Raw genomic sequence first — 17,256 nt, forward strand, 5'->3', positions numbered from 1 at the left:
ATTTCAGAAAGACTTCTAGTCTATTTGTTATCTTTTCTGGTTTTAGGAAAGGTCAGAAGGCTTCTGCCATTTCTTTGGCATCTTGGTTAAAGCTTTTTGATTCATCTTGATTATTTGGAGTCGGGTTAATCCCCGCCTCAGAGGATTACGGCTCATTCTACCAGGTCAGTTTCTACTTCCTGGACTTTTAAGAATGAAGCTTCTGTTGATCAGATTTGAAAAGCAACGACTTGGTCTTCTTTGCATACTTTTACTAAATTCTACCATTTTGTTGTTTTCTCTTCTTCAGAAGCAGTTTTTGGTAGAATAGTACTTCAGGCAGCTGTTTCAGTTTGATTCTTCTGCTTATAACTTCAGTTTTTTTTCATTATAAAAATTGAAACTTTTGATTTGGGTAGTGGATTAATTTTTCAGCGGAATTGGCTCTCTTTATTTTATCCCTCCCTCTCTAGTGACTCTTGCGTGGAAGTTCCACATCTTGGGTATCTGCTATCCCATACATCACTAGCTCATGGACTCTTGCTAATTACATGAAAGAAAACATAATTTATGTAAGAACTTACCTGATAAATTCATTTCTTTCATATTAGCAAGAGTCCATGAGGCCCACCCTTTTTGTGGTGGTTATGATTTTTTTATATAAAGCACAATTATTCCAATTCCTTATTTTTTTTATGCTTTCGCTCCTTTCTTATCACCCCACTTCTTGGCTATTCGTTAAACTGAATTGTGGGTGTGGTGAGGGGTGTATTTATAGGCATTTTAAGGTTTGGGAAACTTTGCCCCTCCTGGTAGGAATGTATATCCCATACGTCACTAGCTCATGGACTCTTGCTAATATGAAAAAATTAATTTATCAGGTAAGTTCTTACATAAATTATGTTTTTCAGCGCTCTTCAGGTTTGGCCTCTGTTAAAGAGAGAACCATTTATTTGTTTTCAGACAGACAATATCACAACTGTGGCATTTGTCATCAGGGTGGGACTTGGAGTCCCTTAGCTATGAAAGAAGTATCTCGGATACTTTCTTGGGCAGAATCCAGCGCTTGTCAAATTTCTACGGTGCATATCCCAGGTGTAGACAATTGGGAAGCGGATTATCTCAGCCGTCAGACCTTACATCCGGGGGAGTGGTCTCTCCATCCAGATATATTTTGTCAGATTGTACAGATCTTCCAGAAATAGATCTGATGGCTTCTCATCTAAACAAGAAACTTCCCAGGTACCTGTCTAGGTCCAGGGATCCTCAGGTGGAGATGGTGGATGCTTTAGCAGTTCCTTGATTTTATCAACCTGCTTATATCTTTCCGCCTCTAGTTCTTCTTCCAAGAGTGATCTCCAAGATCATTATGGAACAATCGTATGTGTTTCTGATAGCACCAGCGCGGCCTCACAGGTTTTGGTATGCAGATCTTGTTCGTATGTCCAGTTGCCAGCCTTGGCCACTTCCTCTAAGACCAGAACTTCTGTCTCAAGGGCCATTTTTCCATCAGGATCTCAAATCGTTAAATTTGAAGGTATGGATATTGAACGCTTAGTGCTTAGTCATAGAGGTTTCTCTGACTCAGTGATTAATACTATGCTACAGGCTCGTAACTCTGTTTCAAGGAAGATTTATTATTGAGTTTGGAAGACCTATATTTCATGGTGTTCTGCTCATAAATGCTCCTGGCATTCTTTTAGAATTCCTAGAATTTTACAGTTTATTCAGGATGGTTTGGATAAAGGTTTGTATGCAAGTACTTTGAAGGGACAAATCTCTGCTCTTTCTGTTTTATTTCATAGAAAGATTGCTAAGCTTCCTGATATTCACTGTTTTGTTTAGGCTTTGGTTTGTATCAAGCCTGTTATTAAATTAATTTCTCCTCCTTGGAGTCTTAATTTGGTTTTGAAAACTTAATAGGCTCCTCTTTTTGAGCCTATGCATTATTGGGATATTAAATTACTTTCTTGGAAAGTGTTGTTTCTTTTGGCTATCTCTTCAGCTAGAAGAGTTTCTGAATTGTCTGCTCTCTTGTGAGTCTCCTTTTCTGATTTTCTATCAGGATAAGGCTGCTTTGCGGACTTCGTTTAAATTTCTCCCTAAGGTTGTGAATTCTAACAACATTAATAGGGAAATTGTTGTTCCTTCCTTGTGTCCTAATCCCAAGAATGCTCTTGAAAGATCTTTGCATTCTTTGGATGTTGTAAGAGCTTTGAAATATTATGTTGAAGCTACTAAAGATTTCAGGAAGGCTTCTAGCCTATTTCTGGTTCTAGGTAATGTCAGAAAGCTTCTGCCATTTCTTTGGCATCTTGGTTAAAGCTTTTGATTCATAAAGCTTATTTGGAGGCGGGACAGTCCCCACCTCAGAGGATCACAGCTTATTCTACTAGATCAGTCTCCACTACTTGGGCTTTTAAGAATGAATTTTCAGTTGATCAGATTTGCAAAGCAGCAATTTGGTCTTCTTTGCATACATTTACTAAATTTTACCATTTTGATGTATTTGCTTCTTCTGAAGCAGTCTTTGGTAGAAAAGTTCTTTAGGCAGCTGTTTCAGTTTGATTCTTCTGCTAATGTTTTAAGTTTTTTTCTTTCAATTTATGAGAAAAACTTATTTTTTGTGTATTTATTTTTTCAGCGAAAAATGGCTGTTTTTATTTTATCCCTCCCTTTCTAGTGACTCTTCTTTGGACTTCCACATATTGGGTATTTCTATCCCATACGTCACTAGCTCATGGACTCTTGCCAGTTATATGAAAGAATACAAAATTTATGTAAGAACTTACCTGATAAATTCATTTTTCATATTAGCAAGAGTTCATTGAGACCCACCCTTTTTCTGGTGGTTATGATTTTTTGTATAAAAGCACAATTATATTTCCAGTTCCTCTTTTTTGTATGCTTTTTTTACTCCTTTTTCTATCACCCCACTACTTGGCTATTCATTAAACTGAATTGTGGGTGTGGTGAGGGGTGTATTTATAGGCATTTTGAGGTTTGGTAAACTTTGCCCATCCTGGTTAGTATTGTATATCCTATACGTCACTAGCTCATGAACTCTTGCCAATATGAAAGAAATTAATTTATCAGGTAAGTTCTTACATAAATTATGTTTTTTTCTCTTGTAACCTGTTCTATTATACTTATGTTCCTGAAGTCTGTTATGCATTTGGTTTTGGTTTTTAAACCTACTGCTTAATCGCAAAATGTTCTCCAGTTCTTGGTGCTATCTCTGAAATAATTTCTAAAGAGTTGTCTTAAGCCTGATTTTCCCTTTTATTTCAGCTTTTATATTTAAAAGAGTGTTTCATTTTTTGTCATAGACCTTTGGGAAACTATCCATAAGGTAGTTAAGGCTGTTTTTACTGCGGCTAAACGTATTACTATTCCTCTTTAGGATAGTACTTCTTTTTTAGACCCTTTGTGTAGGAAGTTAGTCTTTTCATATGAAAGCTTTTCAGCAATTTTTTTTTTTTTTTAGGCTAGCAATTAGTATTGCTTGTGTTGCTGCAGCCTATTCTCTTTGGTGTGATAGATTATAGGGTCGATTTATCAAGCTACGGCGGACAGGGCCTACATATGCTACCCTGTCCGCGGCAGCTCCCCTCTGAAGGGCTGAATTCTACTGCCAAAATTCAGCATTGCACAAGAAAGCAAGTTTGTGCTCTTGTCCAACGCCGCCCCCTCTCCGCACACAGCCAATCACACATGGGCAGGGGAGCAGCGTTGCACAAAAACGCAAAATTGCAAAACCAGGGAGATTGAAATTCGCCACCTCAGAGGTGGCGAAGTAGACTGCAGGTTCTCTTGTGAGGCAGTGGCGAAGCCTTTGATAAATCGACCCCTATCTGTGCAGCATTCTGATGATTCTGCTGGTGTAAAGTTTTTTTCTTTTTTTCTACTCTTTTTCTGTGGGCATCCTTATCTGGTTTTCCTTACGGTAAGTTGGTTTTGAGATATAGTTTTGATTTATTTCCTTAAAGTGATTGTAAATCCTAGCGTTTTTGAAACGCTAGGATTTACCAGTGGAACAAATAAAGGGGACTTTCAGTAATGAAGTATAAAATACTTTATGTTAAAAGTTTTTTTGTTTGAAGCGTTCGCTGCACTGAGCTCCTCAGGCAGCCCACGGCAAAACGCTATTTTGCTGTGAGGTTTCCACCTCTTAGCAAATAGCCATGTGTGTTAAAAGTAATCCCTATGAGTCTGAATCAATCTGAGGATTTAGAGAGAAAACTGCACCAGACAAAAGTAAAACCTTTACTTGTATGTGGTGCAGTTTTCTCTCTAAAACCTCAGATTGATTCAGACTCCTAGGGATTACTTTTAACTCTTCCAACTGAGTTGAATCCAGACTGTCTTCCAAGCACAAGAGGCCAGCCCTGCACTGAGAGGGATCCTGATTGCCTGTGAAGCCCAGGTGGCCAGTTAGCTGGAGGCTGTTGAGATCCAGCTTGCTCAATTATCACTTATCCATACTGCTTTATTCATTGTGAGTACCCTTTTGGGAATTTTTATTCTGTTCAATATATGTTTTGAAACTTTCTGCACCCTGAGGCACCCTTCTTTCTTCTTATTGCTTGGCTATACATCAGACTGGTTTATCAGTTTTTAAGGTCTGTTTAAATTTTGGGGATCTTTGCCGCCTCCTAGTGGCCAGTGGTGGAATTCCCAGGAGTAATGGTTTGTGGACTCTCACCAACATATAATAAATGTATCAGGTAAGCATACATTATATTTTTCTATTCTGTTTCAGTATTGTTTTTCATTCTTCTGGAAAGATGCAATCTTTTTTTTTTTTTCAAACAATTCTATTCCTTCTTGAGATTTGAATTTTATTCTCCAGATGTTTAGCAAATCTATATTTTAAAATTATTTTGTCCATTCCACAGTTAAATGAGTTGCAAGGTGCTCAATTTGTTCATTTTTACAGTTTTGAGAACGTGTCTATTCAAACATTGATTTATGCTCATAATAATACTAATACCAAGACCTAATTTTGTGATGTCATGTAAATGATCCCTTCTCTGAGTAGCAGCATTGGGTGGCTGTGGTTCCTTCATGCTGTGTGGCTGTAGATTGTTACCTCTAATCACATTCAAATAACTTAGCTTATAAAATACCCATTGCACCTTATTTTATGTTGTTTGTGTTTAGAACATTACAACTGAGACCTCTAGTGCTAGGTAAACTAAATTCTCTTATTTAGATAACGTCAAGTGTTGCTGTTGTCCGTCTTTATTTTTTAGTAATTACAGCTTCAGCACAGATGGTTTTAATGGATCAGCTGGCAGGAATCATGCATCTAATTCTGCTGTCCAAGGTGGGATCGACTGGATGAGAAAGCTTGCATTTAGGTACCGCAAAGTCATAGAAGTGTATGACAAATACAAGAACAACGTTTGTGGTGAGTTAGTTGCTTGACTCTAAATTGCCTTCTTTTTCCTTACCCTGATAGTCACCAGTCCCAAATTATTTTTTCCTTATTTGCTTCCAATGTATGGTTTTATATCACTGTATTTTAAGTGGATTGATCAGGTTGTAGCTTCAAACATAATTCATACATATCACAGTTGTTGTTTTTTGTATCTTCTTTGTAATCACCTCTACAATAAAAGCTATCTATAAATGTTATCTAGTTTTATAAAAAGGTTTTGTTTAGGTACTTTTCTTTCATGTAATTAGCAAGAGTCCATGAGCTAGTGACGTAAGGGATATACAATCCTACCAGGAGGGGCAAAGTTTCCCAAACCTCAAAATGCATATAAATACACCCCCCACCACACCCACAATTCAGTTTTACAAACTTTGCCTCCTATGGAGGTGATGACTTAAGTTTGTGCTAGATTTCTACGTTGATATGCACTTCCCAGCATGCTGAAGCCCGGTTCCTCTCAGAGTGCAGTGAATGACAGAGGGATGTGAAGGGAGTATTACCTATTGAATAAAATGGTCATCCTAACGGGGATCTATTTCATAGGTTCTCTGTTATCGGTCGTAGAGATTCATCTCCTACCTCCCTTTTCAGATCGACGATATACTCTTATATACCATTACCTCTACTGATTCTCGTTTCAGTACTGGTTTGGCTATCTACTTTATGTAGATGAGTGTCTTTTGGTAAGTATGTTTTCTTTTATTTAAGACACTCTCAGCTATGGTTTGGCACTTTATATGTAAAGTTCTAAATATATGTTTTGTACTTATATTTGCCATGATTCAGGTTAATTAGTATATTTCCTTCTTACAGACTGTCAGTTTCATTTTGGGAAATGCATATATTAAAAAAGAAATTTCAAATTGACTCTCTTTTCTAAATAGCGGGCTGTTAGGCTTGCGGGAGCGTAAAATGCTATAATTTATTGCGCCATATTTGGCGCGAGAATTAAGTTTGTTGACATAATTTCGTCATTTCAGGCGTCTTAGTTGGCGCTGAGAGTTTTCACGTAGTTGCGTCATCTATGTCGCTCGTTTTTGTTGCAGACATTCTTGGCGCCAAAAAATATTTTGTCAGTTGTGGGCTTCATACTTGGCGCCAGATTTTTTTAAGTTATTTAAGTCCTTATTTCATTTTGCTTCTGGTTTTCAGAGGCTTATTTTGTTTGCATTTTTTCTCATTCATGAAACTGTCATATAAGGAATTTTATAATTTTGCTTTATATGTTATTTTTTCTATTACATATTGCAAGATGTCTCAATCTGACCCTGTCTCAGAATCTACTACTGGAATCCTGCTGCCTGATGTCGGTTCTACCAAAGCTAAGTGCATTTGTTGTAAACTTGTGGTAACTGTTCCTCCGGCTGTAGTTTGTGTTAGTTGTCATGATAAACTTTCAAATGCAGACAATATTTCCATTAGTAATAATCCATTACCTGTTATTGTTCCTTCAACATCTAATGTTCAGGATATTCCTGTTAATGTGAGAGAATTTGTTTCTAATTCTATTCAGAAGGCTCTGTCATACCACCTTCTAATAAATGTAAAAGGTCTTTTAAAACTTCTCATAAATTCGATGAATTTTTAAATGACCACAGCATTCTGATTTATCTATCTCTGATGAGGATCTATCTGGTTCAGAAGATTCTGCCTCAGATATTGACACTGACAAATCTTCATACTTATTTAAAATGGAGTATACTCGTTCCTTATTAAAGGAGGTGTTGATTGCATTAGATATGGAGGAGACTAGTCCTCTTGATATTAAAACCAGTAAACGTTTAAATTCGTTTTTTAAACCTCATGTAGTTATTCCAGAGGTTTTTCCAGTTCCTGATGCTATTTCAGATGCAATTTCTAGGAAATGGAATAGACTGGGTACTTCATTTACTCCTTCTTCAAGGTTTAAGAAACTGTATCCTTTGCCGACTGATAGATTGGAGTTTTGGGAAAAGATCCCCAAAGTTGATGGGGCCATCTCTACTCTTGCAAAGTGTATAACTATTCTTACGGCAGATAGTACTTCTTTTAAAGATCCTTTAGATAGGAAGCTTGAATCTTATCTAAGGAAGGCTTATTTATGTTCAGGTCATCTTTTTAGGCCTGCTATTTCTTTGGCTGATGTTGTTGCTGCTTCAAATTTTTGGTTGGAGACTTTAGCGCAACAAGTACCAGATCATAATGGGTATAGCATTGTTAAGCTAATTCAACAGGCTAATAATTTCATTTGTGATGCCATTTTTGATATCATTAGAATTGATGTCAGATATATGTCTTTAGCTATTTTAGCTAGAAGAGCTTTATGGCTTCAATCTTGGAATGCTGATATGACTTCTAAATCAACGTTGTTATCTCTTTCTTTACAAGGTAATAAATTATTTGGTTCTCAGTTGGATTCTATTATTTCAACTGTCACTGGGGGGAAGGGAGCTTTTTGCCTCAGGATAAAAAAATCTAATCTAATCTAAATTTAGGGCTGCTAACTGTTTTCGTTCCTTTCGTCAGAATAAGGAACAGAAACCTGACCCTTCCCCTAAAGGAACGGTTTCCAATTGGAAGCCTTCTCCAGTCTGGCCATTTAAAAAATCAAAATCAGCCCCCAAGTCCGCATGAAGGTGCGGCCCTCATTCCAGCGCAGCTGGTAGGGGCAGACTAAGATTTTACAAGGATTTTTGGATCAATTCAATCCAAAATCATTGGATTCAGAACATTGTTTCTCAAGGGTACAGAATAGGTTTCAAAGTAAGACCGCCTGTGAGAAGTTTCTTTCTCTCTCGCATTCCAGTGAACTGAGTAAAGGCTCAGGGTTTCCTGAAGTGTGTTTCAGACCTGGAGTTATCTGGGGTAATTGTCCCAGTTCCTTTTCAGTAACAGGGTCTGGGGTTTTATTCAAATCTGTTCATTGTTCCAGAAAAGGAGAATTTCTTTCAGACCAGTTCTGGATCTAAAAATTTTGAATCGTTATGTAAGAATACCAACATTCAACATGGTGACTATAAGGACTATTCTGCCTTTTGTTCAGCAAGGGCATTATATGTCCACAATAGACTTACAGGATGCATATCTTCATATTCCGATTCATCCAGATCACTATCAGTTTCTGAGATTCTCTTTTCTAGACAAGCATTACCAATTTGTTGCTCTTCCTTTTGGCCTAGCAACAGCTCCAAGGATCTTTTCAAAGGTTCTCGGTGCCCTACTCTCTGTAATCAGAGAGCGGGGTATTGCGGTGTTTCCTTATTTGGACGATATCTTGGTACTTGCTCAGTCTTTACATTCTGCAGAATCTCACACGAATCAACTAGTGTTGTTTCTTCAAAGGCATGGTTGGAGGATCAATTTACCAAAAAGTTCCTTGATTCCTCAGACAAGGGTAACCTTTTTAGGATTCCAAATAGATTCAGTATCCATGACTTTGTCTCTAACAGACAAAAGACGTCTGAAATTGGTTTCAGCTTGTCGGAACCTTCAGTTTCAATCATTCCCTTCAGTAGCTATGTGCATGGAGGTTTTAGGTCTCATGACTGCAGCATCGGACGCGATCCCCTTTGCTCGTTTTCACATGAGACCTCTTCAGCTTTGTAAGCTGAGCCAATGGTGCAGGGATTATACAAAGATATCACAATTAATATCCTTAAATCCCAATATTCGACTATCTCTGACTTGGTGGTTAGATCACCATCGTTTAGTTCAAGGGGCCTCTTTTGTTCGTCCAACCTGGACTGTGATCACAACAGATGCGAGTCTTTCAGGTTGGGGAGCTGTCTGGGGATCTCTGACAGCACAGGGGGTTTGGAAATCTCAAGAGGCGAGATTACCAATCAATATTTTGGAACTCTGTGCGATTCTCAGAGCTCTTCAGTTTTGGCCTCTTTTGATGAGAGAACCGTTTATTTGTTTTCAGACGGACAATATCACAACTGTGGCATATGTCAATCATCAAGGTGGGACTCACAGTCCTCAAGCTATGAAAGAAGTATCTCGGATACTTGCATGGGCGGAATCTAGCTCCTGTCAATATCACAGGTATCACCAGACTTTACATCCGGGAGAGTGGTCTCTTCACCTAGATGTGTTTTTTCATATTGTTCAGATGTGGGGGCTTCCAGAAATAGATCTGATGGCTTCTCATCTAAACAGGAAACTTCCCAGGTATCTGTCCAGGTCCAGGGATCCTCGGGCGGAAGCAGTGGATGCGTTGTCACTTCCTTGGAGTTATCAACCTGCTTATATCTTTCCGCCTCTAGTTCTTCTTCCAAGAGTGATTTCCAAAATCATAATGGAGCGTTCATTTGTACTGCTGGTGGCTCCAGCATGGCCACACAGGTTTTGGTATGCGGATCTTGTTCGGATGTCCAGTTGCCAACCTTGGCCACTTCCGTTAAGGCCAGACCTTCTTTCTCAAGGCCCATTTTTCCATTAGAATCTCAAATCATTAAATTTGAAGGTATGGAGATTGAACGCTTAGTGCTTAGTCGTAGAGGTTTCTCTGACTCAGTGATTAATACTATGTTGCAGGCTCGCAAATCTGTGTCTAGAAAGATATATTACCGAGTTTGGAAGACTTACATTTCATGGTGTTCTTCTCATAAATTCTCTTGTCATTCTTTTAGAATTCCTAGAATTTTACAGTTTCTTCAGGATGGTTTCGATAAGTGTTTGTCTGTAAGTTCCTTGAAAGGACAAATCTCTGCTCTTTCTGTTCTGTTCCACAGAAAGATTGCTAATCTTCCTGATATTCATTGTTTTGTACAGGCTTTGGTTCGTATCAAGCCTGTCATTAAGTCAATCTCTCCTCCTTGGAGTCTTAATTTGTTTTTGAGAGTTTTACAGGCTCCTCCGTTTGAGCCTATGCATTCTCTGGACATTAAATTACTTTCTTGGAAAGTATTGTTCCTTTTGGCCATCTCTTCTGCTAGAAGAGTTTCTGAATTATCTGCTCTTTCTTGTGTCTCCTTTTCTGATTTTTCATCAGGATAAGGCGGTTTTGCGGACTTCATTTAAATTTTTACCGAAAGTTGTGAATTCCAACATTAGTAGAGAAATTGTTGACCCTTCATTGTGTCCTAATCCTAAGAATTCTCTGGAGAGATCTTTACATTCTTTGGATGTGGTAAGAGCTTTGAAATATTATGTTGAAGCTACTAAAGATTTCAGAAAGACTTCTAGTCTATTTATCTTTTCTGGTTCTAGGAAAGGTCAGAAGGCTCCTGCCATTTCTTTGGCATATTGGTTAAAGCTTTTGATTCATCATGCTTATTTGGAGTCGGGTAAATCCCCGCCTCAGAGGATTAAGGCTCATTCTACTAGGTCAGTTTCTACTTCCTGGGCTTTTAAGAATGAAGCTTCTGTTGATCAGATTTGCAAAGCAGCAACTTGGTCTTCTTTGCATACTTTTACTAAATTCTACCATTTTGATGTTTTCTCTTCTTCAGAAGCAGTTTTTGGTAGAAAAGTACTTCAGGCAGCTGTTTCAGTTTGATTCTTCTGCTTATATTTTCAGTTTTTTTCATTATAAAGATTAAAATTCATTTTTCAGCGGAATTGGCTGTCTTTATTTTTATGCCTCCCTCTCTAGTGACTCTTGCGTGGAGTTTCACATCTTGCCAATTACATGAAATTACACTAGCTCATGGACTCTTGCCAATTACATGAAAGAAAACATAATTTATGTAAGAATGTACCTGAAAAATTCATTTCTTTCATATTGGCAAGAGTCCATGAGGCCCACCCTTTTTATGGTGGTTATGATTTTTTTTGTATAAAGCACAATTATTCCAATTCCTTGTTGATGCTTTCGCTCCTTTCTTATCACCCCACTGCTTGGCTATTCGTTAAACTGAATTGTGGGTGTGGTGGGGGGTGTATTTTTAGGCATTTTGAGGTTTGGGAAACTTTGCCCCTCCTGGTAGGAATGTATATCCCATATGTCACTAGCTCATGGACTCTTGCCAATATGAAAGAAATGAATTTATCAGGTAAATTCATACATAAATTATGTTTTTTTTGTCTTAAAAAAAAATAAATCTAATGGTAGACTCTACCAGAAACATGCTCATTACATCCCCTCCCCAGAATTTAACCAATTTTTTTTGGCATTTTTCATTTCAATGTATATATTTAAAAAAAGAAGGGTCCTTAGTAACTCTTTCTTGTGTGTCGTAACCTTTTATTAAAGTGCCTGTTTCTCTCTCTAGTAGGACCATATCAGTACTGATGTGTAGATGGCTATTGATCTGAAATTTGTAGAAATATGTTTTTAGACTTTAAGAGGGGAGAACCACCAACTTTAAATAAAGCCTTCCATCTTGAGTCAGTTCCATTTCTTTATATTTGGAGTTAGGTTGCCAAAAATGGGTTTGTCTCAGAATAGTATGATTTATTATATTTGATTTTTAGTTGAAAACAAAAGATGGAACATTTTTATCAAAACTACTAAGAGAATCAGGAAATATGTTATTAGAATAGAAGATGAAAAGGAAACCTGTCAAAGCCAGAAAGTTGAGAAAAGTTTAAAAAAAAAAAACCTTAGATCTGGTCTGCTATTTTGAAATATTATGAAAACTTGTTGGCAGCCTTTTGTGCTTGTCTTTGTGTATTTTCAGCTGAATGTGGTCTTCCTTTATCATATTTTCACTATCATTTTCAGTTTAATGGCTTGTGTAGGTGAATGCAACATTTGGGGGGTAAAAGTCTATGCTTTAAGACCTAGGCAAAATATTTTTTTTCTTTACCCACCTTTGCCTTCATATAATCCAGCTTTGGGTTTGTCTCACCAGCAGTACTGGTATAATTCTTCAATAGCATGAGAGAAAACCAAATTTGTATTTACAGATTAAATCTATTTCTTTACATTTGTCGTAGAATCATATGAAATTCCACCCTACTTACCTAATTTTGCATTCAAGTCTTTTCTACTGAGTCATTTCAAGGTACCCTTCTCAATATAGATTTTTGCTTGACTATGCATGAAGGATAGTGGTGTATAAGTTGTTGGTTTTCCCCCTCAGGCTTCTAGGAAGCATTTCCACCTACTCAATGGGCCAGAGGCCCTCTACCCACCAGTAATTATAGCATTCTGCTTTTCAGTTTGAAAAAAATGTTTTTGTTTTAACCTTTATTTTAAATGTATTTTTTCATCCATATCATCCAGTCATTTGTATAATGGTTTCTTTCGTAAGATGAGGCCATAGGTGTCCATAACGTGATATATATCCTATATACTAGGAGGAGGCCAAGAACCCTCACAAAAGCTTTAATTCCTCTTTACCATGTAAAGCTTTGGAATATATCTTTATTTTTATTTAGTTACCTTGCATTTTGCTTATTATTTTGGAGTTATGTCTGTACCCCATCTATTATGACTGACCCATTGGAAGAAACCCTTAGGGAACATACTGCAGTCCAAGAACATACTGCAGTCCATTATCCCTGTTTATTATGCAAAATTGTTCTAGTGTACCAAATCAACCAGTTGTGTGCTATTTGTGTCCCACATCTCCAATTTACCAACCATATTCCTGTCAGTATAGCATCTGGCAGACTATTATTGTCCATGACTATTTATTTGGCTCAGAGGGATTCCACTGACTTTACTCCAGAGTTTAAAACAAGTCTTCAAAACACAATGACAGAGTTTTTAGCAGCTATCCCCAAATCGCGTAAGCGAAAATCAGGAGATTTACCTCACACCACCTGTAACAGTCCTATTCCTATTCGCCAGGCTCATTTACCACCACGTTTACAAAGCTCTGACTCAGCTGAGTCTATTTCTGAGGGTGAAATCTCCTCTGAGGACCCTGATCTAATAAATGAGTAAAAGACTGATTCCATGTTAAGATTTAAAGAGGACCATATCCAGTTCCTGCTTCAGGAGGTTTTGGATACCTTAGAACTATCAGAACCTAATCCAGAGGAATCCAAGCCTGTAAATAAGTTGAATCCAGGTTTTTTAAAGCTCCGCCCAAAGTGCCTAAAGCCTTTGAAGCACCAGACAGACTTGGTTACAGAATATTATAGCCAAAGAATGGAACAAACCTTCTAACCAGTTCAAAAGAATGTATCCACTTTCAGAAAAAAAATTAACAGCCTTAGTTGTCCCTAAGGTTTATGAAGCTATTTCCACCTTAGCTAGATGCACTACTTTGGAGAGGGATCCAATTGACTGCTTATGAGTCCTTGCTTAGGAAATTATTCTCCCAGTCAGCGCTTCAGCTTCGACCTGCAGTAGCAATTAACTATGTGGCCGCTGCAGTGTCATTCTGGTGTGATTCTCTGATGGTTTCTGATCAATCTTCTTAGGATATTCGCAACTGCATTAAAGTCCTTAAGATGGCTAATGATTTCATTTGTCTGTCATGCAGTCTTTGATCTAAAAATTGATGTCAAGAATATGTCCATTGCTGTTTTATCAAGTAGAGCTTTATGGCTTAAATCTTGGTCAGCTGATATGGTCTCTAAGAATAGGCATTCCCTTATGAAGGGAAGATGCTTTTTGAACTGGAATTGTATTATATTATCAAACCTGTGAAAAGGGGGTTTTCTACCTTAGGACAAAAAGTCTAAAGAGAAGTACAAACAAACAAATGGTTTTCGCTCCTGTAGAGATCAAAAGTCCCCATCCAACCAAACTTCTGAATCCTACAAGCCTGCCTGGAACCTTTTGGTCTAATAACAAAGAGACCAAAAAACGCAATTCAAATCAGAAATCTGCATGTAGAGAAGGCCTCCTGTCCAGAAGATCTTCTGGTAAGGGGCCGAATGATGCGGTTTCAGAAGGCCTGGTCTCGATCAGTTCAGGATCCCTGGTTTCTTAATATTATTTCAATATTATTTCTTTCATGTAATTAGCAAGAGTCCATGAGCTAGTGACGTATGGGATATACATTCCTACCAGGAGGGGCAAAGTTTCCCAAACCTTAAAATGCCTATAAATACACCCCTCACCACACCCACAATTCAGTTTTACAAACTTTGCCTCCCGTGGAGGTGGTGAAGTAAGTTTGTGCTAGATTCTACGTTGATATGCGCTTCGCAGCAGGCTGGAGGCCCGGTTTTCCTCTCAGAGTGCAGTGAATGTCAGAGGGATGTGAAGAGAGTATTGCCTATTTGAATTCAATGGTCTCCTTCTACGGGATCTATTTCATAGGTTCTCTGTTATCGGTCGTAGAGATTCATCTCTTACCTCCCTTTTCAGATCGACGATATACTCTTATATACCATTACCTCTACTGATTCTCGTTTCAGTACTGGTTTGGCTATCTGCTATATGTAGATGAGTGTCCTGGGGTAAGTAAGTCTTATTTTTTGTGACACTCTAAGCTATGGTTGGGCACTTTATACGTAAAGTTCTAAATATATGTCTTTAAACTTATATTTCTCCAACATAGGTGTGTCCGGTCCACGGCGTCATCCTTACTTGTGGGATATTCTCTTCCCCAACAGGAAATGGCAAAGAGCCCAGCAAAGCTGGTCACATGATCCCTCCTAGGCTCCGCCTACCCCAGTCATTCTCTTTGCCGTTGTACAGGCAACATCTCCACGGAGATGGCTTAGAGTTTTTTAGTGTTTAACTGTAGTTTTTATTATTCAATCAAGAGTTTGTTATTTTGAAATAGTGCTGGTATGTACTATTTACTCAGAAACAGAAAAGAGATGAAGATTTCTGTTTGTATGAGGAAAATGATTTTAGCAACCGTCACTAAAATCCATGGCTGTTCCACACAGGACTGTTGAGAGCAATTAACTTCAGTTGGGGGAACAGTGAGCAGTCTCTTGCTGCTTGAGGTATGACACATTCTAACAAGACGATGTAATGCTGGAAGCTGTCATTTTCCCTATGGGATCCGGTAAGCCATGTTTATTACGATCGTAAATAAGGGCTTCAAAAAGGGCTTATTAAGACTGTAGACTTTTTCTGGGCTAAATCGATTGATTATTAACACATATTTAGCCTTGAGGAATCATTTTATCTGGGTATTTTGATATAATATTATCGGCAGGCACTGTTTTAGACACCTTATTCTTTAGGGGCTTTCCCAAAGCATAGGCAGAGACTCATTTTCGCGCCGGTGTTGCGCACTTGTTTTTGAGAGGCATGGCATGCAGTCGCATGTGAGAGGAGCTCTGATACTTAGAAAAGACTTTCTGAAGGCGTCATTTGGTATCGTATTCCCCTTGGGGCTTGGTTGGGTCTCAGCAAAGCAGATACCAGGGACTGTAAAGGGGTTAAAGTTCAAAACGGCTCCGGTTCCGTTATTTTAAGGGTTAAAGCTTCCAAATTTGGTGTGCAATACTTTTAAGGCTTTAAGACACTGTGGTGAAAATTTGGTGAATTTTGAACAATTCCTTCATGTTTTTTCGCAATTGCAGTAATAAAGTGTGTTCAGTTTAAAATTTAAAGTGACAGTAACGGTTTTATTTTAAAACGTTTTTTGTACTTTGTTATCAAGTTTATGCCTGTTTAACATGTCTGAACTACCAGATAGACTGTGTTCTGAATGTGGGGAAGCCAGAATTCCTATTCATTTAAATAAATGTGATTTATGTGACAATGACAATGATGCCCAAGATGATTCCTCAAGTGAGGGGAGTAAGCATGGTACTGCATCATTCCCTCCTTCGTCTACACGAGTCTTGCCCACTCAGGAGGCCCCTAGTACATCTAGCGCGCCAATACTCCTTACTATGCAACAATTAACGGCTGTAATGGATAATTCTGTCAAAAACATTTTAGCCAAAATGAACACTTATCAGCGTAAGCGCGACTGCTCTGTTTTAGATACTGAAGAGCATGACGATGCTGATAATAATATTTCTGAAGGGCCCCTAACCCAGTCTGATGGGGCCAGGGAGGTTTTGTCTGAGGGAGAAATTACTGATTCAGGGAACATTTCTCAACAAGCTGAACCTGATGTGATTGCATTTAAATTTAAGTTGGAACATCTCCGCATTCTGCTTAAGGAGGTATTATCCACTCTGGAGGATTGTGACAAGTTGGTCATCCCAGAGAAACTATGTAAAATGGACAAGTTCCTAGAGGTGCCGGGGCTCCCAGAAGCTTTTCCTATACCCAAGCGGGTGGCGGACATTGTTAATAAAGAATGGGAAAGGCCCGGTATTCCTTTCGTCCCTCCCCCCATATTTAAAAAATTGTTTCCTATGGTCGACCCCAGAAAGGACTTATGGCAGACAGTCCCCAAGGTCGAGGGAGCGGTTTCCACTTTAAACAAACGCACCACTATACCCATAGAGGATAGTTGTGCTTTCAAAGATCCTATGGATAAAAAATTAGAAGGTTTGCTTAAAAAGATGTTTGTTCAGCAGGGTTACCTTCTACAACCAATTTCATGCATTGTCCCTGTCGCTACAGCCGCATGTTTCTGGTTCGATGAGCTGATAAAGGCGGTCGATAGTGATTCTCCTCCTTTTGAGGAGATTATGGACAGAATCAATGCTCTCAAATTGGCTAATTCTTTCACCCTAGACGCCACTTTGCAATTGGCTAGGTTAGCGGCTAAGAATTCTGGGTTTGCTATTGTGGCGCGCAGAGCGCTTTGGTTGAAATCTTGGTCGGCTGATGCGTCTTCCAAGAACAAGCTACTTAACATTCCTTTCAAGGGGAAAACGCTGTTTGGCCCTGACTTGAAAGAGATTATCTCTGATATCACTGGGGGTAAGGGCCACGCCCTTCCTCAGGATCGGCCTTTCAAGGCAAAAAATAAACCTAATTTTCGTCCCTTTCGTAGAAACGGACCAGCCCAAGGTGCTACGTCCTCTAAGCAAGAGGGTAATTCTTCTCAAGCCAAGCCAGCTTGGAGACCAATGCAAGGCTG

The 17,256-nt window shown here is 38.5% G+C and overlaps 1 protein-coding gene across 2 annotated transcripts in view; it reads left to right on the forward strand.

Annotated features, from left to right (window-relative positions):
* Positions 1–17,256, forward strand: part of EYA3 (EYA transcriptional coactivator and phosphatase 3) — a 634,133-nt gene that overhangs the window by 562,259 nt on the left and 54,618 nt on the right. For both annotated transcript variants that reach the window (XM_053707122.1, XM_053707121.1), the window contains one exon: positions 5,235–5,392. In XM_053707122.1, coding sequence (XP_053563097.1) covers positions 5,235–5,392 — 158 coding nt within the window. The remainder of the gene's footprint in view (positions 1–5,234; positions 5,393–17,256) is intronic.

Source organism: Bombina bombina, chromosome 3, assembly GCF_027579735.1.
Source record: "Bombina bombina isolate aBomBom1 chromosome 3, aBomBom1.pri, whole genome shotgun sequence".
Lineage (NCBI taxonomy): Eukaryota > Metazoa > Chordata > Amphibia > Anura > Bombinatoridae > Bombina > Bombina bombina.